The sequence below is a fragment of the Oryctolagus cuniculus genome, chromosome 19, assembly GCF_964237555.1.
Source record: "Oryctolagus cuniculus chromosome 19, mOryCun1.1, whole genome shotgun sequence".
NCBI lineage: Eukaryota > Metazoa > Chordata > Mammalia > Lagomorpha > Leporidae > Oryctolagus > Oryctolagus cuniculus.
Window position 1 is genome coordinate 22,141,166 of NC_091450.1, and position 20,805 is coordinate 22,161,970.

The window sequence follows — 20,805 nt, forward strand, 5'->3', positions numbered from 1 at the left end:
TGAACTTTGGAAGCATTTATTCTGCCACACTCTGGAAGGAGACAGGGGTCTGGTGAGCAGACTGTCACAAGGCGCATGTGGAGAGGAGCAGTACTATAAGCCATGGGCAGGCTGTTGGCAGGGTGGACAGAGAGGAAGAGGCCGACTGAAGCGTGGGCTCCTTCCCTGTGGCTGGGGCAGCAGCCTGATCGCCCTCCTGGCCAGCAGGAGGTGAGCTGGTGGCCACAGGGCACAGGGGTCTTCACCACCACCCATCACTGGACCATCAGGGACAAGGTGGCCGAGAGCAGCAGAGGCAGCCAGACTTTCAGGAGTCCTGAAAGGGAAGTGGGGAGAGGCTCAGGGCCAGGGCCTCGTGACACCACTGAGAGACTGGCGGGGAAGGCACACCCTCTCTGGACTGTCAGGTAGAGAAAGGGAGCTCCCGCGGCCGGCCGGCACTGTGGCGCAGCGGGGCAAGCCTCTGCCTGCAATGCCGGCATCCCACAGCAGAGTGCCAGTGAGTCCCGGCTGCTCCATGCTTCCGACCCGGCTCCCTGCTCATGTGCCTGGGAAGGCAATGGAAGATGGCCCAAGGGCTTGGGCTCCTGCCACCCACATGGGCCCCCAGGTGGAGTTCCAGACTCCTGGCTTCAGCCTGGCCTAGCCCTGGCCATTTATGGAGGGAAACAACAGATGGAAGATCTCTTTCTCTCTCTGTCTCTCCCTTTCCCTCTGTCTGTCTACCTTCTAAATGTATAAACAAATCTTATTTTAAAAAGAAAAGAGGGGCCAGTGCTGTGGTGTAGCAGGTAAGGACACCGCCTGCAGTGCCGGCATCCCATATGGGTGCCAGTTCAAGTCCTGGCTGCTCCACTTCCAATCCAGCTCTCTGCTATGGCCTGGGAAAGCAGTAGAAGATGGCCCAAGTCCTTGGGCCCCTGCACCTGCGTAGGAGACCTGGAAGAAGCTCCTGGCTTCTGGCTCCTGATCAGCCCAACTCCGGCCTTTGTGGCCACTTGGGGAGTGAACCAGCGGATGGAAGACCTTTCTCTCTCTCTCTGCCTCTCTGTAACTCTGCCTTTCCAATTAAAAAAAAAAAAAGAGAGAGAGAGAAAGCAAAGCTCCTTCTCTGAACAGTTAAAAAAAGGTGCCCACTCTCAGTGGGAAAAAAAGAAACAGGTGCCCTCCTAGATAGATGAATTTAGTCTTTCTTCTGGTCCCAAGCTCAGGACCCCCACAATAGGTCACACTTGTGCAGTGGCCAACCTACACAACCACCCTGAGAACGCCGGAGCGAATAATCACAGAAACACCTGACTCTCCAGCTCGGAGTCCAGGACCCAGGCTGAACGAGCTCAGGTCAAACACCAGGCTGACGTAACACCGCCTCGCATCCAGGTGCCGGGAGACAAGAAGGGCGACGGTTGCCCAGGCCGGCTTTCCATCTCGATTTTCAGACAATTCAGCGACCGTGAAAAACCAAGAGCCACAGAAACACCACCGGTGCCTGTGTTCAGCCCAGCACGACCTGTGGTTCTTGGCACAGAGCAGCACCCGACACGTATTTGTTGAATGAACCCTAAAACAGGCGGCTGGAGATGAGCTGTGGCACTCCAGGAAACACCAAGATGCAGATCGAGAGGCTGTGCCTGCTCTTTGGGCTCAGGTCTGTAAGAAGTACGTGTGTGCGCATGCGCGAATGTGCATGCCGGCAGCTACACCTGTGTACGCGGATACACGTGTGCAGGCGACTGCTCGTGACCTCCTGCATGTGTGCAAAGGGGTCTGGTTCCCAGCGTCCTGTGCGTGTGTCCGTGGGCCTGGGGCACTGCTGTGAGACAGCCCGGGCAGGTGTGCACCCCAGGCCTGGGTGTTTCCATGGATACAGTCGCCTCTGCAGAGTCCGGGCCAGGAGGCCCGCAGAGAGAAGCCCCAGAGGGTTCTGGAGCAGGTCCCTCTGCAGAGATAAGCTGCACTTACCCAGGTTGTAGGAAGCAGCCCCCGAGACGGCGGCCTGGACACCTGTGGGGGAAACAGAGGGAGCAATGAAGAGAAGGCAGCAGGTGGCCAGAGGTCCGGGGGGAGCCCCTTGAATCTGCTCTGCTCCTTGCAGACAGAGTGTCTTTTCTGAACCCCAAGTCCAGTTGTGTGAACTCCTCTGCTTCACCCCCTGCGTGGTCTCCCCACTGCTTTCAGGAGGAAGACCTAGAACTTGAGCAAGAACCACGAGGTCCCAGCTCACCTAGCTCTGCCTGCATCAGCTCATCCCACACCATCTTCCTGGCCTTCTCAGTTCCTCTGACAGCCTGGGCTCCCTCTCACCACGGGGCCTTTGCCCATGCTCTACTCCTGCCTGGGAGCCCCTTCCCCTACCCACTTTCCCTGACCCCTCCCAGTCAATGCCACCTCGGTTTCTAAATGTCAGCCTCATTCTGCCCAATCACCTAGACCAGGTCTGGTCCCCCTGCTGTACAAGCTCATTTTCTTCATTGCACTGATGGCAACAGTCTTATACCAATCCAAGTGGGAGTGTCTGAACCACATCTGCCACAAGGTTCCACCCGCTCCACGTGAGCAGTGCTGCCTCTGTTTCCATCTCGGGATCCCCCCCCACCCCCCGCCATCACACAGGGCCTGGCTTGCAACAAGCACAAAACTAGACTTGGGCAGTGAATGAATGAATGAACTAATGAATGAACAGGAACTGGTATAAAAGGTAGGCCCCAAGGGATCCATCTGCTCCCAATTCTTCAGATCCCAAGAGGATCCCAGGCTCTGGTGCATACACACACACACACACACACACACACCTGCTCCGGGGATCATTGCCACCCAGCCAGGAAGGGCTCTTACTTTGTCGGGTGATGGGACCCAAGTTCAGGACCCGGGATTGGTCTATGGAGCCCCCACTTCGGACTCTGGTTCCGGAACAGGTCTGCAGGGAGACAGTGATGGAGAAAACCTTCCATGAGGGAGAGCAACTGTGACCGCGGCAGGTGCATAAACTGTAGCCTGCGCCTTGGAGCAAGCCAAGGCAGGAATCGCTTGACCTGGACACCTGGGTTTGCATCTCAGTTTTTCCATCTCAGGCCCTTGCTTACGTTCTCTGAGCTTCTCTTCCCACGCAGGAAATGAGGCAAGTGCTACCTTCCTTAAAGGGTTGCTGTGAGGCCTTTAAAAGTTCACATGACGCGTGCCGAGTGCTGGAAGCCATCAGCTTCTATCAGAAGTCAAGTCCGAAGCTTCCCAGACCAAGGCACTCCACCGATCCCACCTGATTCCCCAGCAGCGCAGGCGCCCCTCTGGCCACACCCACCCCATCTGCCAGCCCCTCCTAAGTTCTAAGAGGGGCAGTGCTGCTCTTTCAGGGCAGGCTGGGGGTGGGGGGAGGGAGGGGGCGCTGGAAGAGGGAGAGGGAGAGGGTGTGGCCTGCAGGCTGAGGGCAGGGCAGCGACTCACAGGCGTGCACTTCTCGCTCAGGGTGTCGCAAAGATACACCTCACAGTGCAGGTAGACCAGGTCGTGGTTTCCTGCAAAGCGGAACATCTGGACGGAAAATCGGGCCTGAGGAGAGAGCCCGTTCTCCACCACTTGGATGGTTGAGTCCCTCGTGTGTGGGCACCTGGGGGACAGAGGGCGGGGGCAATGTTACAGCATGCAGCGGGCTGAGCAGAGACTCCCCAGGTACGCGCACTGCCCCGCCACCAACTTTCTTAACCTCTCTGTGCCTCAACTTCCCCAGCTAAACACACAGGATCAAGGGATGGTCACTGTAGCCCACATCCTAAGATGCTTGCCAGGATTAAGTGGCCTGATTCTTCAAAGGCCTTAGAACATCCTGTATCTGTATCTAAGGAAGGAACGTCACCCACACATGGGCATGAAGCCATCCACACGCCAGCGCTGTCTGATTGCCCAGAAAATGGTCGTCAGGCATCCTCAGCTACCATCTTCTGTCTGCGGCCCCAGACTACGTATGACAGGGGAGGGCTCTGAGGGGTGGGGGCCACTGACCACACGGGAGCAGACATGGCTGCACCCCAACACGCTACAGAGGAGGAAGTCAAGATGGCACACGCAGAGACCTGCACCTGTGCTGGTGGGGTCGGGAGTCAAGCCCTCCTGGGGGGCCAGCTGGGCACCCCCTCTGCTGTTGCACTCTCCAGAAGACAGGCTGAAGGCCGGCTCTGAGGACTGAGAAGGGAACTTTCCCTCTCTGCTCCCCCCCTCCGTACCCACCCCAGTTCAGATCTGATCACTGAAGTGCAAACTCTGCTTGGCCAAATAAAAGCAGGGAGGTTAAGCGGACCCACCTGCTGGGGAGCAGACGGGCATGGTGTCTGGCCCCACCAGAGGCAGCCCCATGCTCTCACGCGGAGCAGGACTTCCAAGCCCCGCACCCAGTGCCCCTCACCATGCTCTGGACCTGTCCTTTCTCTTCATGCCGTGTAACAGTCTTGGCATCTCTCCAAGCCCGGTAATTCTCAACCCAACCCCGCTCACACACACACAGCCAGACCAAGATACACAGACACACCCTACGATTCTTCCTGCTTCTTTCTCAAAACTTCCCAAGTTTTCTACGGTGTACCTGCTGCAGTTTTATCTCAGGAAAAACAAGTTTAAAAACCCCCGAGATTTTTAAAGATCAGGTATTACTTACCCCCATTTCACAGATGAGAAAAAGCAATGTCTGGAGAGAGAAGCTGACATGTGTCTCAGAACTAAGAATGCCAAAGCCAAGATCTGGATTGCACCTCCGAGAAACCGTAAGCAGGGCCATGCCTATGTCTTCCACGCTATCACTATATTTTTCCATACCCAGACACCACCATTCTGATTGCTTCTCCTGCAAGTCCCAACCCCTGGGCTCTTACTACCTGGACTATTTTTCTGTAAGTCCACTTATAATCTGTACCGAAAGAGTTATTTTCTAGAAGAACTTCTAGATCATAACGACACATGGAAAATCAGAATCACTTGCCATAAATAAAACACAGCCGTATGAAAAGCAAAGATAGACTAAAGGGTGCTGCTAGGCCGGTGCTGTGGCTTAATAGGCTAATCCTCCGCCTGCAGCGCCGGCACATCGGGTTCTAGTCCCGGTTGCTCCTCTTCCAGGCCAGCTCTCTGCTGTGGCCGGGGAAGGCAGTGGAGGATGGCCCAAGTCCTTGGGCCCTGCACCCGCATGGGAGACCAGGATAAGCACCTGGCTCCTGCCTTCGGATCAGCGCGGTGCGCTGGCCACAGCGCACCAGCTGCGGTGGCCATTGGAGGGTGAACCAAATGCAAAAGGAAGACCTTTCTCTCTGTCTCTCTCTCACTGTCCACTCTGCCTGTCAAAATAAATAAATAAATAAATAAATAAATGGGGGTGCTGCTAAATCTGAGGCACTGTTCATTGCCAAAGGCCCTGAAATGCACTTCAGTCTTTTTACTGCAGAGTGAGATGCCACATAGCAGAGAGAGATGAACATCAGATTAGCAGCCAACTGAAGCTGCCCCTTGATCCCAGGAGATCTGAAGCGGGACCGGTCCCAGTCCCCCAGGGATGCTTTCTCAGACTGTGCATGGCCATGGCGAGTGCTCTTCTCCTTCCTCTCCCCCATTCCGCTGCCTCCTGTCACTCACATCCTGTGCATTTCACTGCACTTCACTGTCAGCCTAGGAGGGCAGTGCGTTTGTCTCTTTCATTCCCTGTGACATCCCAGGAGCCTGACACACAGCAAGCTCTCCAAATATCTGTCCAACTCACTAGTGCAGACAAGCTACTTTCTCACGGTGTGGTTCCACTTGGCCTGTGGCTAACCATGCCCAGCCTTCTCCTAACCAGGTGCTGGGTGCCCTGGTGCTCTGGGCATTTTCTGAGTCGTGGGACCCTCTGCCCACTGGTGAAGGCTGTGTATTCCTCCTCACAAGTAATGTTTGCAGGGGCAGGCTCTGTGGTACGGTGGGCTAAACTGCAGCTTGGGATGCCCATATGTCATATCAGAGTGCCTACTTCAAGCCTTGGCTCCTCCGTTTCCAGTCCAGCTTTCTACTAATGTTCCTGGGAAGGCAGAAAATCATGGCCCTTTTACTTGCTTCATCTGCCATCCCTATGGGAGACCCGGATGGAATTCCTTGCTCCTGGCTTCAGCTTGATCCATCCCCGGCTGTTGCAGGCATTTGGGCAGTGAGTCAGTTGATGGATGGATGGAAGGATGGATGGGAAAGATCTCTCTCTCCCCTCCCCCTCTGTTTCTCCATCTCACCCCATCTCTCAGTAATTCTTTTTTTTTTTCAGTAATTCTTTCAAACAAATACATAAACCTTTTCTTAAAGTAATGCTGTCAATGCATACATATGTAAAGGATTTTAAAGGAAACCAAGTAAATTGAAGCACAAATCTCAAAATGCTAAAACATTTGATCTCCACATATGTATATGCATACGCTCATATACAAGTATCCCACATAAATATATTTACATATATATATGGTCACACATTAAACAATACGAACTAGTGGACATGCTTTCCCTGGGATCACTAAAAAGCAGTAGTGAGCAAAATGTTTCCCTGTATGAACCCCTGTGTGGTTCCATGCCTGTATTCACAGTGGGTGGGAATGTCAGCTAAAGGAATATAACAATCTACTTCGCCCTCATTCTGACCCAAAGACCTCCCTGTAGGAGCCTTTGCCTCACCTGTCCTGGATCATGAAGTACTTGATGGGGTCTGTGGCGTTGCTGCTGGGCGTGGCATAGCAGTTGGTCATCACCAGTGCAAACCGGGACAAGTCGCCCCCATCCAGTATGGTGCCCACGTAGAGAAAGGAATCAGTGGACAGGGTCACCGAGGAGCCTTGGAAGGGCTGTGTGTAGGCAGGATTCTGGAAGAGCGCCATCCTCACGGTGAACATGCCTGTCCCTCCCACGCTGATGTTCAGAGAACTGCAGGGGAAGAGGAGTTGGTGGGGGGACAGGCAGGGGACAGCCACAGAGGGGCCACCCTTTCCGGTCTGCATTCCTGAACAGCAACTGGCAGCTGTTTGCACAGCAGGACTGGACCCCACCAACCAGTGCTTTGCACGCTGCAGTGTGCACACATGGGTCACCACAGGGTCTTGTGAAAATGCAGGCTGTGGTTCAGCAGGTGGGGGTGGGGCTGAAGCTCTTCACTGCTAACCAGCTCCTGGGTGCCGCCGACCCCCAGCCAGGGGAACACTAGCGGCCATCACTACCCTGGTAACCTTCAAGAGCGAGCAAGCAAAGGCCTGCTGGAATCAGCCAGATTCTTTCTTCGGGCTCACCTGGAACAGGTGAAGAGGGACGAGTGATCAGGAGTTCCCAGACCTGCATCCTGGCTGCAGCGTGATGCACTAACACCCCCACCCCCACCCCCACCCCTACCCCCACCCCCAGCCTGGGTTTAGGAAGGCTTATTTCTGACAACACTGAACACTTCCGCCCTGGTGCAGACACTGTCAGCCTGACGCTGCATGAAATAGGGCTCGTGAGAAAGACTCAGCCACAGGGATATCACTTAACAGGTGAGAGCCGGGTTGTCAGTTGCAATGGGGGCACAATTCCCAATGCAATCCAGATTGGTGCCAAGAGCGTATAACTGTGGGCAAGTTCCAAAGTGAAGCCCAAGGAAGAGTGGACACTAGCTAGTGTGACGTCCAGCTCTGCTACTTACTAAATGCCACAACTTTGGACAAATGATGCCACCTTCTCCGAGTCTCCGTTTCCAGATAAATAACCATCACCTGTAGCCCCTAGGGTTACCCTAAGAGGGTAACTGGGTGTTCTGTGTAGAGCAAGGCCTGACACACAGCAGCTCCCAGCAAGTGCCAGCTGTTGCCACGATTACTTGTTTCCAGCAGCGGCCTCGGACTCACTGTATTCAAAGATGGAATTTTAGCTACCAAAGAGGTTCATCTTTTTTTAAAAAGATAAAGCCTCTCGTGGCACTCACTGTGAGTAGAATTTCTCTGGTTCACTCCCGAAAGGCACTGCCCCCAACAAGGCACCTCAAAGCAACATAGTTTGCAAACGCCTCTTTAATCAAACTCCTTCGATTTACAGAGAAGGAGGAAAGCTGAGGTCCAACTACGGGATGAGATTTTCCCCGAGTCCCTGAGCAAGGTGGAACCGAGAGCTCCTGCTTCCCTCCAAAGCCACCCCTCTCCCCTCTGAAAAGCCAGACACCCTAAAATCCAATTGGCAGATCACGGCTGTTCTCCTAGGAAAAGCAGTGCAAGTATCATTAAACCAATTTCACAGCTGGAAGGATCCACACCCAGAACTACAAGCTCTCCAAAGCCGTCTGGCAAGTGCACCACACAGCGTGGATCTGAACCCAGGTTCTAGGATTGCCAGCTGGGCTCCTGCACCGGGCAACCCTGACTCCCAGGCCTGACCTCCAGCGTCCTATGGGTGGCAGTCGACAGGGAAGCCAAAGGCCTCATGGTTAAGGGGGTGTCGAGGGGCGCCATCCAGGGGTGCGGGGGACTCTCTCCATCCACACCTGACCACTGGCTGCAACGAGGTCTGAAGGCTGACTTTCATGTCCAGCGGATAGGAGCAGGCGAAGTTGATTTTGATGTTGACATCACGGATGATGATCTCATCCGACAGGTACAGGGTGTTGCTGTAGGTGGCATGAGTTTCATTCCTCTGTGTTGGGGCAGGGGGTAGGAGAAAGGGGTGTGAGAATTGGAGCAGGATTTCAACAGCAATGCCGTCTGTCTCTCTCACCTCTAAGCTGCCCGCCCAGTCTTGGTGATAAGAAGTTAGGGCAGCGGCAGCCACTATGAGCACATGTCCCATGCCAGACCCTGAGCTAAATGCTCCTTCTGTGTCACTGCGCTGGACCCCTCGGTGACCCTAAGTGACAGAGCTGCCTCATCCCTGCATGGTGGGGTTCACAGTAATTGCGTAATTGCCCACAGAATGGGGACTGTAACACGCCCCAGCTCTGTCCATTGTCACATGTTGTCATGGATGACATGGCAAACACGATCCCCGGCAAGTGACAGATGACTCATTTCTCTCTTCCTTTCTTTCTTTCTGTCCTTTGCCTTTTCGTCCAGGGGATGGGAAAAGCAGGAGGAAGCACTGCTTCACTCACGCGAACATTGCAAAAGGTCTGTGGAGGTGAGGCCCCGCTCCTCCAAATGCCAGAGACGCAGACACTCCCTCCCAGGGCCACCGGAAATGAACAGACCTGCTTCTGAACCCAGTGTTGCTACATACTGGCTGGGAGCCATCACTGCCATCCAAGCTCTACTTGCCCCATCTGTAAAATGGGCGACTGTTACCATGGGTCTCTTTGTCTGATACTAACATTTGTTGAGGACTCTGTGTACCACCCTGCCCTAAGCACTTCAGACACAGTCTCAACACCCCTACAGAGCAGGTGTTATCAACTTCCCCTTTTACAGTCAGGCTAAATACCTCCCGAAGCTCACACTGCTGTAGGAGCAGGAGCCCGGGCTTGAGCCAGGCGGTGCTCCCACTGCAGACTGGAGTGACCAGGGGCATTCCAGGACGTACCGTCATCACCGTGCCACAGGGGCCCTCCCGGGTGGGGGTCACGATGGACACCCAGTCCTGGATGCCCCTCTCGTTGAAGCCCGAGCACTGGCTGTCGCGCAGGTACATGAAGACCTTCTGGAATCCCAGGCTCCTCAGCTGGCACTTGCTCAGGGACACCTTGATTTCAGTGACCCCACACTGCAGCCTGCGCTCCAGCTGCGTGACATCTGAAATGGTCAGGGGACAGGATTGGGGAGGCCTGTGTCTATAGCTCAAGGGTCCAGCACACCTCCCCAGGGGCCAGGCAGAGCTGGCTGGGCCGGCTGCTGGCTGGGGTACTGTGAGTGCCTTAGCCTGGAAGTATAAGGACAAAAGCTGGGGTTGGGCATCACCGCATGGGTCTCACGGCACCACCAGCCCCAGCTTCCCCGCACACTGTGCCAGCATTACATAACACCGGCTCTCAGTTCTGCAAAAACAAGGAAGACGTGGCATCTTGTCTACCTCAAGGACTTGCTCCTCACTTTCTGTCAAGTCTTTGATACCATTTACTGGTTCATTTCCCTTTTAAACAGAAAGCAGGCCTCAGGCTCAGAGTCTGGGGCAGCCTACAACATCCAGCTAGAAGTTTCTAAACTAGTTTTTAAAGGAAGTGTTTTTTATTTTGAGTATTTCTTTTTCAAAATAATTTTACTGAAGGATCAGATTGCTGCTGGGATTTAATATTTTTCTTTTTCTTTATAGTTTTCTGTTAACCCTGCCCAGATAGTGACCATCAGCATGCCAAACTTACTTTGAAGAAGAAAAGATTCCGTTTGAAGAAAAGCTAGTTAACAACAGAATGTGCCTTGCAGGTGGTACTCGGCTACAGCACAGCTATAAAACTGGCCTTTGTGCCTAACTCCTATGGTGACTGACACCTGGGAAATACCAGTCAGTTTCAACCCTGAACGCGTGAGAAAACTGACATCCAGGGTCCAAGCCGGTCAGGCGATCGGCCGCCAGGCCTGTGTTCGGGTGCTGTTAGGCATGTGACTCGGGTGGCTCCTGGTTACCTGGTGGCAGCTCCCTGACCATCCCCTGACCTGTGGCGGCCTCAGAAAGAAGGATGGGGTTTGGGGAGAGCCCCTAGCTCTGTGGGGGTTGGCTAGCTCAGCTTAGGGGAGCCCCAGAGAGCTTCTTGTCTGTTTAATGGGGCACTCGTAGACTGGATATGCACCCTCTGGGTACATACTCTCACGACCCCCATTTACACACAGGAACGTGGCCCCGTGCCTCCCCCCCCCCCGCCCCGTCTCAGCTCCCCCCCACCCCCGTGTTCCCAGCATAGGCCTCACCAGTGATGTTGTCCTGTTTGCACTGACAGTGCCACCTGCCATTGTCCGATTTGCAGTCCTCGTCTATTCCGCACTCCTCACAGGTTCCCTCCACGGAGGTGGGGTCTGCAGGGTCACAGGGACAGACAGACGGGCAGTCAACAAGGGTACGCCCCAACCCTGTGCCATGCCCGTGCCGGGTGGGGGAGGGGGTGGGAAGGAAGGCGCTGGGCTCACCTGTGCAGTACGCCAGGTGACACTCGGGGGCCGGTGACAGGTGGTAGACATAGTAGCCGCCGGTACAGGCCTTCACCTGCACAGGCGCGTCCCACAGGCAGCAGTTGCCACTCCAGTGCGCGCAGGCCGTGCGGCTCACGATGCCCTCGTCGCTGGATGGGTGCGTGCCATTGAGCCACATGGGCGCCGCCGTGTTGCAGCGCAGCGTGGGCACGCAGGTCTCCGCCAGGCGCACGCCGCCGTGGCCCACGAAGCGGAACCAGCCATTCAGGTTGCTGTCGCAGGAGTAGCCGGTCCCGTACTCGGAGCTGCGCCAGAACTGGTCCAGGGTGCTGTAGGTCTGGCACGGATCAACACACTCGAACGCACCACCCTGGTTCACGCAGGTCAGCTCCGGCCCACAGGATTCCGTGGTACACTCGCAGTGGTGTCCGTCCCCCAGGTAGCCGGCGGAGCAGGCGCAGGAGTAGTTGCCCTCCAGGTTGACACAGGTGGCCAGGGCGTGGCACTGGTGGAGCCCCGGGTCCTTGCACTCGTCCACATCCGTGCAGCCGAGCCCGGGCGTCAGCTGGAAGCCGTCCAGGCAGACGCACGTGTAGGAGCCCAGCGTGTTCACGCAGCTGCTGTTGGCCGAGCAGTTGTGGCCGCCAGGGGTGGCGCATTCATCCAGGTCCGTGCACTGGAGGCCGTTGCCGGTGAAGCCCTCCAGGCAGGAGCAGGTGGTGACCACGCCGTCCTCCAGGCAGGTGGCGTTGCTGTGACACTCAGAGCACTCCCCTGGGGACAGAGGCCAACCTCAGAGAAAGCACTCGCCCCACCACAGCTCAGGTTGCTTTTAATACTTTTAAAATTTATTTTCATCTTATTTGAAAGAGAGAGAAACAGAGAAATTTCTCAACCACTGGTTCACTCCTCAAAGGCCCACAACAGCCATGGCTGGGCCAAGCCAAAGCCAGGAGCCAGGAATCCAATCCAGATCTCCCGCAAGGAACCCAACGACCTGAGCCATCACCTGCTGCTTCTCCAGGGTGCACACTGGCAAGAGACTGGATGCAGAAGAATCCAGAAATGGGGCCGGCACCGCGGCTCACTTGGCTAATCCTCCGCCTGTGGCGCCGGCACCCTGGGTTCTAGCTCCGGTTGGGGTGCTGGGTACTAGCGTCTGAGCAGTGTTCCAGCCCTTGTCTCCCAAGAGGTGGCATCAGCACCTGGCTCCTGGCTTCGGATCGGCACAGTGCTGGCTATAGTGGCCATTAGGGGAGTGAACCAACGGAAGGAAAATCTGTCTCTCCTCACTGTCTATAACTCTCTCTCTCTCTAACTCTGCCTGTCAAAAAATAAATAAATAAGAAGAATCCAGAAACAAGCCAGGCACTCTGACATGGGACGCAGGTGTCCCAAGCAGCGTCTTAACCACTTGACTGAGTCTCTCCTCCTGTGCCTTAAGATTTATTTCTTAGCTGTCTCTCTCCAAAACAAAGAACCCCACCCCACCCTACCCACCCTATGTCTGTGCTCCCACCTTTCCTTCCTTAGTGTTAGGCATTGCCTTCAAGCTGTGTCTCCTAAAATATCCACATCCCCACATCCAAAGGGATACAGTGCAGAATTCCTGTACTTTGGTAGGACTGATGGTGAACCTGCTTCCCTTTTGCAGCCTTTGCATACTTCTGTGTCTTCTGCCAGGATCCCTTCCACACCTAGAGAAACTTTCAGCTCCTGCTCCTGCCACCTCCGCTCAGAAGCCTCCCCCAGCTCCCCCAGCACAGCAGTCCCACTTTGTTCCTCTCCAACAAAAACACCAGTGGAAAGTGGGCTGCTGCTTATCGCTGAGTGTGTGCCGGACAATGGGATATGCACTTCTCATTGAATACTTCCCAGTGATCCCATGGGGCTGTTCCCTAAATTTATCTCTGTATTTTAAAGTTGAGGAGATGGAGGTTTGGAAGGAGTTAGCCACTGGCTGCCTTGGTCAGCAGCAAAGCCAGGACCCATGCCCAGCTGGCAGGAACACAAAGTGTGTGACACTGTGGTGGTATTCCGTGTGCCCCAGGGTCCTGCCGGGTGAGGGCAATGCTCAGCCCGAAGCAATGAGCTCGGAAAGCTGAAAGGGGAGATGTCTGGAACCACCTGCCATGTGTGTTCAAAACTGCTGGGTGACCGAGGCTGCAGCTGGCCTTTCGTGAAGTGCCAGCTGGCCTGAGCAGTGTTCCAGCCCTTGTCTCCCAAGAGGTGGCATCAGCATCACCTGGGAGCTTGTCAGAAATTCGTTCTCAGGCCCCAGCCTGGGCCCACTGCACCAGAATCTGCATTCTAGCAGAATTTTCAGGTGAGTCCTGCACACAATCAAGTCTAAGAAATGGATTTAGAATAAAGAGTATGCAAATCCCAGATGTGATAGGAGAGGGATTGAGACTACTTCTGCTAAGGGCAGCAGTGCTCCGGCACGTGTGCACGTGTGCACGCGCACGCACACACACACACACACACACACACTTACTTGCTTCCAGGCTATCAGCAGTTGCACTCATGAACCAAGAGGTCACCATTGCCATCATGAGCATCCGGGTCAGAGAAAACAGCCACTCCATCCTAGCTGTTTCTTTCCGGGAGCGCTTCGCCATCCTCTGAAGCCCTGGAAACAGAGATGGGTGGGACAAATACAGGATCACACTCTCCTCCCCACAGTGGGGCGGGGTTCACACTGCACAACTCTACCAGATGCCACTTACATGAACCACAGAAACTGCAATGGTGCAGCCCAGGCTTTGGTGGGCCCATTCTTGCTCCCACCCACATCCTAGCTTGGCTCCCCAAACCTCACCACAGTGCAGGTTTTGAAGAACTGAGTCTTTCATTTCAAGCAGGAAGCACCAAGATGTGGTAACGTTAGGAGGCAGCTTTGGTTGTAACAGCCAAGTCCCAATCCCCTGCCTGGAAACTCCACTTGCTCAGATTCTTTGACTTATTCAGCAATGATTTGTTGAGTAGCTACTATGTGCAAAGCAGACAGCTGGCCCACAAAGTCCCTGCCCACAAGCAACTCACACATTATAAAGCAATCGCAGGCCGGCGCCGCGGCTCACTAGGCTAATCCTCCGCCTTGCGGCACCGGCACACCGGGTTCCAGTCCCGGTCGGGGCGCCGGATTCTGTCCCAGTTGCCCCTCTTCCAGGCCAGCTCTCTGCTGTGGCCAGGGAGTGCAGTGGAGGATGGCCCAAGTGCTTGGGCCCTGCACCCCATGGGAGACCAGGATAAGTACCTGGCCGCGCACCGGCCGCGGCGGCCATTGGAGGGTGAACCAATGGCAAAAGGAAGACCTTTCTCTCTGTCTCTCTCTCTCACTGTCCACTCTGTCTGTCAAAAAATAAATAAATAAATAAATAAAAAAGCAATCGCTTGAGATGAGCAACTGAAAAGTAATTAACTTCCACAGTGCGTGTTAACGTTTCTAATGGTATTTCACCCCATCAGCAATCGTAAGTGGATGCTAGTTTTAGCCTAATTTTTATAGCAGCAAAAATAAGTTAGTAGGGTGGGTAAGTATGTAGGAACTGGAGAGCTTGTAACCAGGATTCAAATTTCTATTGTACTAATATTAGCAGTATGACATTTGGCAAGACATTTCAGTTCACCAAGACTCAGTTTTCTGATCTATGAAATGGGGATCATTGCTTTCACAAGTTTTGTGTCCATAATATGTTAGACTCAGTTCAGAGGTCCCTAGAGTCAAAGAACTCGTGTTCCAGAGCACCGTTTGCAAGATCTTCGTGGCCATCATGTACTAAAAGAACATTTTGCATCACAATCCAGTGCAGTCATTCTTAGACATGTGTGTGCACACACTCACATAGACACACATGCCTATGAAATACAAGTTTTACAAAACAATGCTTGTCCTTAGTGTGTATCTTGGTTGCTGCCCTATTCTATTCTATTTCATTAAAAGCAAAATTCTGGATATAACCCACAAATGGAAAGAGTGCAAGAACCACTAATGAGATACAACCTATAGTTTGAAAAGTCGTTAGGTAGTAACTGAATGCAGATTACTGTCGCTGCGACTCACTGAAACAACACCTGTAAAGAAGGACCCAGCACTGGGCCGCGGCTCAATAGGCTAATCCTCCACCTGTGGCGCCGGCACACTGGGTTATAGTCCCAGTCGGAGTGCCGAATTCTGTCCCGGTTGCCCCTCTTCCTGTCCAGCTCTCTGCTGTGGCCCAGGAGTGCAGTGGAGGATGGCCCAAGTCCTTGGGCCCTGCACCCGCATGGGAGACCAGGAGAAGCACCTGGCTCCTGGCTTCAGATCAGCGTGGTGTGCCGGCTGCAGTGCGCCGGCCGCAGCAGCCATTGGAGGGTAAACCAATGGTAAAGGAAGACCTTTCTCTCTGTCTCTCTCTCTCACTGTCCACTCTGTCAAAAAAAAAAAAAAAAAAAAAAAAGAAGGACCCAGCACAAGGACCCAGCACATACCAGATGCTTCTGCTGGTTGTAGTAGGCCCAACGCCTGCTATGGAATAGCTACTTGACTACTAATATTCATTGATTCCATGGAAAACAGTAGTCATCGTGATGAGGAAGGCTTAGGCTGGGTGGCAGGGAGGGAGACTGACTTACCAGAGAGCACCGAGTCAGTGATCAGCAGAGTAACACTCAATCCAGGCTGCACCCTAGGGCAAACACTTACCGTCATCCCCTTTCCCCTCTCTGAGTGAAAACCAATGGAAAGTTAGATGGAGGAGAAGACAGCTGGAGATGCTTACCTGGAGCCAGCAGGATCGAAGTGGCCGATTCACAAGCACAGGCCTGTTATATATACGCACATCTGCCCTTGGCAGGTGTGCCCCCCTCCAATTATTCTCTGGTTCCGTTTCTTGAGACTATTTCCTTGGGGGTGGGATATTTGTTTGCCTTTGGCATAATATTGCCTTTTCAGGCTAGGAGGTTGTTGTTCTTTCTCCTAATAGCTGGAGACCCCAAATGATTGACATTGGTGGGGGGGGTCACACCTGTGCCTGGAATTTCAGGACCTTTGTTTTGTCCATTTTAGCAGCAAGAGATTCCATAGTTAGACATTAACTGGCAAAGCAGTGCCAAGGTGCTGGGCTTTTTCTTGGTCACTGGCAAGGACAGAGAGTAGGCGTAAGGAGACCTAGGAAATGAAGCCCAGCAATGGAAGAGGGACTCAATGCATCTGCTGGGGCGTGTTCCCAGTCCTCAAGAGATCCACCAGCTGAGAATGGCTGAAGGTCAAAGCCAAAAGGTAATCCAGACATCACTGGGCCTGATGCACTTTGTGAAACAAGCCATCTGGGCTCCTCTGAGTGTAGGAAGTTGTGAGTTAGTTTGAATCCTGGATCGGTCACGGGCTGTGTGCCAGGTTTCTTTCTTAACTTCCTGACATCGTTTTCCTCATCTGTAAATGGAGAATGCCCACCTTCTGGAGTTTTAATGGTTAAAGCAGCCGATGCAAGTAAAGACACACAGTAAAGATTCGATGCACACAAGTCTTGCACATGCTACCTTGCCACTGGACAGTCACTTAGGCAGAAAACAACAGAGCATGACCCAGGCCCAAGTGGGTGGCCATAGGAAAATCATTGTAAGAGTGGATGTTGTCCTATGGAGAAAAATTGAATGTGTGTGAACTTGGGCTGAGCAGGAAATAGAGCTATGACCATGGCCGTGACGTTTTCAGGACTTTTCAATCTGTCTCATCCAGTGGTAGTGTAACCACTGGCACTGGTGCACGTATCTCCTGAAGATGATTTTACCCTACAGGGATTTTTTAAAATCAGTTTACAATCCCAACTACAGCACTCACCAACCCTGAGAGCTGCTTATCTTTGCTAAACTTTGTCTTCTCTTTGCTCAATTTTCATCTTCCCAAACTTTGTTCTTTTCCAAAAACATGTTGGAAACATCTTGCTCGCTTTCGCAGTTCTTTGATGAAAAGGGACATTGCCATCTCCTCGTTTGCTGACTTATTATTCATTTCTTTATGAACCAGCTGTTTATATGCCATGTGCATTTCACGAGGCCATCTAAGCCCTGGTCTGGCCGTCCCTGAAGGATTGCAAGGTGACGCCTCTGGACCCCTTCTGGAGTTGTCTGGGCCCAAGACCCTGAAAGGAAAAGAGGACTCTAGCTTGGAGTCTGCTTTCTATTTTCTGTATTTGATGCTTTCACATCTTGGGCCTTGTTGATCCTGGAGGGAAGGCCCCTCTTGGAGCCAGCTAATTACTGGAGACAGCAAACAATTTACCTGTGAATGTGCCTTTTCCTATGCAAAGCAACCAAAGGGAACCCACCCTACCAAATAAGACAATTTGCTAAGAGGTCACTGCAGTTACTTTTGTTTGTACCCCTAGGATCCTGAACTTGTGAATCCTGGCTCTGTTACCAAAGGCTTGTGACCTTTGTGAGACTTTCTCACTCCAGGCCACTACTGCCCTGTTCTAATCACCCCAGGGGCCAGCCAGGAGCCAGAACCTATGGACACAGAAATTGAAACTCGCTCATCCCAAACCTACCACCCTGCCTCTCCCAGACCTCCCCACAAAAAAACCAGGCCTTCTCTCACCTTTCCCTCTTGTCCCCTCTGCTTCCTGAGTGCCTCTTCACCCTCCACTGTGCGATGACCTGCCCCATTCCCTCGGGATCTGTGAGTATAACAAGCTCTCTTTTCCGTGGCAGTTGTCTCTTGCTCTGTCCTCAAACCTAAATAATAATAAAACCTACCTTTTAAAACAATAGGCCCTGGGGCAGAATTGTGGTGCAATGGATTAGGCTGCCACTTGCCACACCAGTGTGTGTGAGCAGCGGTACGGACCCCAGCTGCTCTGCTTCCAATCCAGTTTCCTGCTAATGCTCCTGGGAAAGCAGTGGAAGATGGCCCCCCAAGTCCTTGGGTCCCTGCCACCAATGTGGGAGACCAGGATGAAGTTCCTGACTCCTGGCTTCAGTATGACCCATCCTGGGCTGTTGTGGACACTTGGGGAGTGAACCGGCCATAAGAAAGATACCTCTCTCTCTTCTCCCCTCCCCCCCTTTTCCTCTTCACTTTACTCCTCTTCTTCCTCCCCCTTCTCCTCCTCCTCTTGCCTTAGTCACTCTGCCTTCCAAAATAAAATAAATCTAAATAAATAATCACTGTGTTTCTTCGACACAACTGGATCGTCCTGTGGCCTCTCTAGTTGGCCGTTTATCCTGCCCTCTCGCCAGCCCCACATACTGAATCCTTATGGTGCACTGCCTGGAGCCATCAGCAACGCCTCTCATATTCTTGGTTGACCGGGATCTGGAGGCATCTCCCACATGTCCGCTCCCGTTGTGATGGAGGCAGCGCCCTTTCCCCCTGTGCCCTGGTGACCTTTCCTTCCCGCCTTCACTCTTTTCTTAGCCCTGGGCCAATCTCTCCCATCAACCCCTCCTACAAAGACCTTTCTTGGCTCTTGCACCCCACCATTTCATTTTTTCTTTTCATAGCTACAAGTCTCAACAGATGTTTACACTTTGCAACCCACACTGGTGTGCTCCTTGGATGGCCAACTCCATGGACATGGCTCACCAAGATCACCAAGGAAGGTCTCCACTGCCAAGTTTAATCAACAGTTCTCCCTCTTACTTCCAGGGCAGCAAATATGTGCTTTTAAACAAACCCTACTCAACCTCTCCAACCTTTCAGCCTTCTTGAACTGTAACTAGGAGAGTGGCCCTAATAATCTTGACAGCTATCACTTACTGAGTATCTCTGTTGTATCAGACACTTCTCTGTGCTTTTATATTTATTGTCTCCAGCAATGAAACCCATGGTGCAGGGGAGAAGTTCAGAGAGGTTGAGTAACTTCTCTAAGAATACACAGCTAGCCAGCGACTGCAGACTAAAACCGACATCTAATTCCTATTTACCCCTCTAATACTGCCTTCCTTTGGGAAGGGTAGAGAATGTCCCATGTTCAACCATGAGAATACTTGGAGTGACAAGCGGTTTTAGGTCTTTTTTGAACGAAGGACTCTAAGGGGTGCAGACTTTTGGAAAATTCATCAAACTGTATACCAACGGTTAAAATGAGAGCTCTGTGTGGGAAGGGGCAAAAAAATGAACCCAGAGAGAAGACTCTCCCAGTAGAAGGGTATGGCCTGGCCCACCCACCTGGACTGCCTTCCCCTGTGTGAGCCCCCACCTCCCGAGGCTCCGGTTCCAAGAGGGGGACCTGCAGGAGGCACACACGTCCTCTGACTCATACTCAGCCTGTCAGGGGCTCTGTTCCACGTGATTTAGTCTCAGCAGGCCCTGTGGACCTCTCCTTCAACCGGACCACATGGCCTTCGGGGGAGGCTTGCACCGTGTCCTGAATACTAACACCTGCTCCTGTTGGGGCGTCTGGCTCTGGCAAGTTCCAGGGCCCCAGGCTGTTCCCTGCTTCATCTGGCTGTGGACAGTCCAGGTTGGGGCGGGGCGGGGGAGAGGGGGAAGGCATGGTGTGTGGGAACTGGCTCCAGGGATTTGTTGAACATGACAGGTGGGAAGCGGAAAGACCTGGGTGGTGTGTGGCCCTCAGTCCCTGCAAATAAGACCCCTCTCCTTCTCTCCAGAGAAGTAGCCTTGCTGCCCGGCTGAGGTGCAAGGCACAAATCAGGGGTGTGAGTGTGAGGTAGGCTGAATAAAAACCCACAACTATGTCCACCTCCCAGGTCCTGGAACCTGTGAATGTTGCCTCACATGGCAAAGGGTGCTATGTGGGTGTCATCAAGCTAAGGGCTTGATGTGCTACCTGTGCTGGCTGGATGCAGTCACCAGGGTGCTTCTGGGAGTAAGCAGTCACAGGAAGTGGGAGACGTGAGGATCAAACAAAAAGCCGGAGTGATTCCATGACAGAACCACAGGCCAAGGAGTACAGGCAGCCCCCCGAAAACTAGCAAAGAGGAGGAAAGGGATTCTTCCAGAAGGGACCAAACCTGGCAACACCTTGACTTTAGCTCAACAAAACTGATTTCTGATTGCTGGCCTCCAAAACTCTAAGAGAATAAATGTGTGTTGTTTTGAGCCATTAAGTTTGTGTTCATTTGTCAGAGCATCAACGGGAAATGAACAGAAAGTCCCATGTGTGTCAGGGGCCATTGTCAGTGCTTCTCCATGTGGGAATGAGGGTGACATCATGAATCTCTGAAGGGTAGGGTGCTGCCAGATGTGGAATTTTCTACTTGATCCACAGACATTTACTGAGCACCGCACACATGCAAAGAAGAGTTCTAGACATTGAGAATACAGCAAGGAGGAAAATAGGTATGGCCACTCTCATGGGGCTTTCACGTGACATACACAGAATGATGAAATAGTAAGATCCTTCGAAATACTAAAATCCAGAAGGTCTCTCCGAGAATAGTTGAAATTTGAACAATGAAAAGGCTGCACGAAGATCTGGGGAAAGCATTTAGAGGAATAACCTCTGGGGAAAAAGAAAGTTGGTTGTTCCAAGAATAGACCGGAAGTGAGACTGGAGTCTAGACAGCAAGAGGGAGGGAGGAATGAAGGGAGGAGAAGAGACCCCCAGGCCTGGACCTTTCAGGACTTTGGAGGCATGGGACGCTGACTGGATTTTATTCCAAGAGCAGAAAAAACACCAACACAGGATTAAAATGAGGTAGAGTTGCAAGTACTCATGGCTATGGGTTTTTAAGATCATCCCAGATGTTCTGTGAATAGAGTACTGGGGTGGCGAGAGTCTAGAGAGGCTGCAAA

The 20,805-nt window shown here is 53.0% G+C and overlaps 1 protein-coding gene across 2 annotated transcripts; it reads right to left on the reverse strand.

The window, feature by feature from the left end:
• UMOD (uromodulin) lies at positions 1-15,960 on the reverse strand. Of its 2 annotated transcripts, none has more exons than XM_008257768.4 (11): positions 15,824-15,960; positions 13,558-13,692; positions 11,058-11,834; positions 10,842-10,946; positions 9,523-9,731; positions 8,495-8,643; positions 6,670-6,915; positions 3,442-3,604; positions 2,836-2,917; positions 1,963-2,004; positions 1-316 (listed from the first exon to the last, which is right to left on the reverse strand). In XM_008257768.4, the coding sequence occupies exons 2-11, from the start codon at positions 13,679-13,681 to the stop codon at positions 255-257; spliced, it is 1,959 nt and encodes a 652-aa protein (XP_008255990.1). In that variant the 5' UTR covers positions 13,682-13,692; positions 15,824-15,960; the 3' UTR covers positions 1-254. The 2 variants fall into 2 exon arrangements, with proteins under 2 accessions (XP_008255990.1, XP_002711849.3); XM_002711803.4 differs by lacking the exon at positions 15,824-15,960 and adding an exon at positions 15,678-15,768.
• Positions 15,961-20,805: the final 4,845 nt, after the last annotated feature.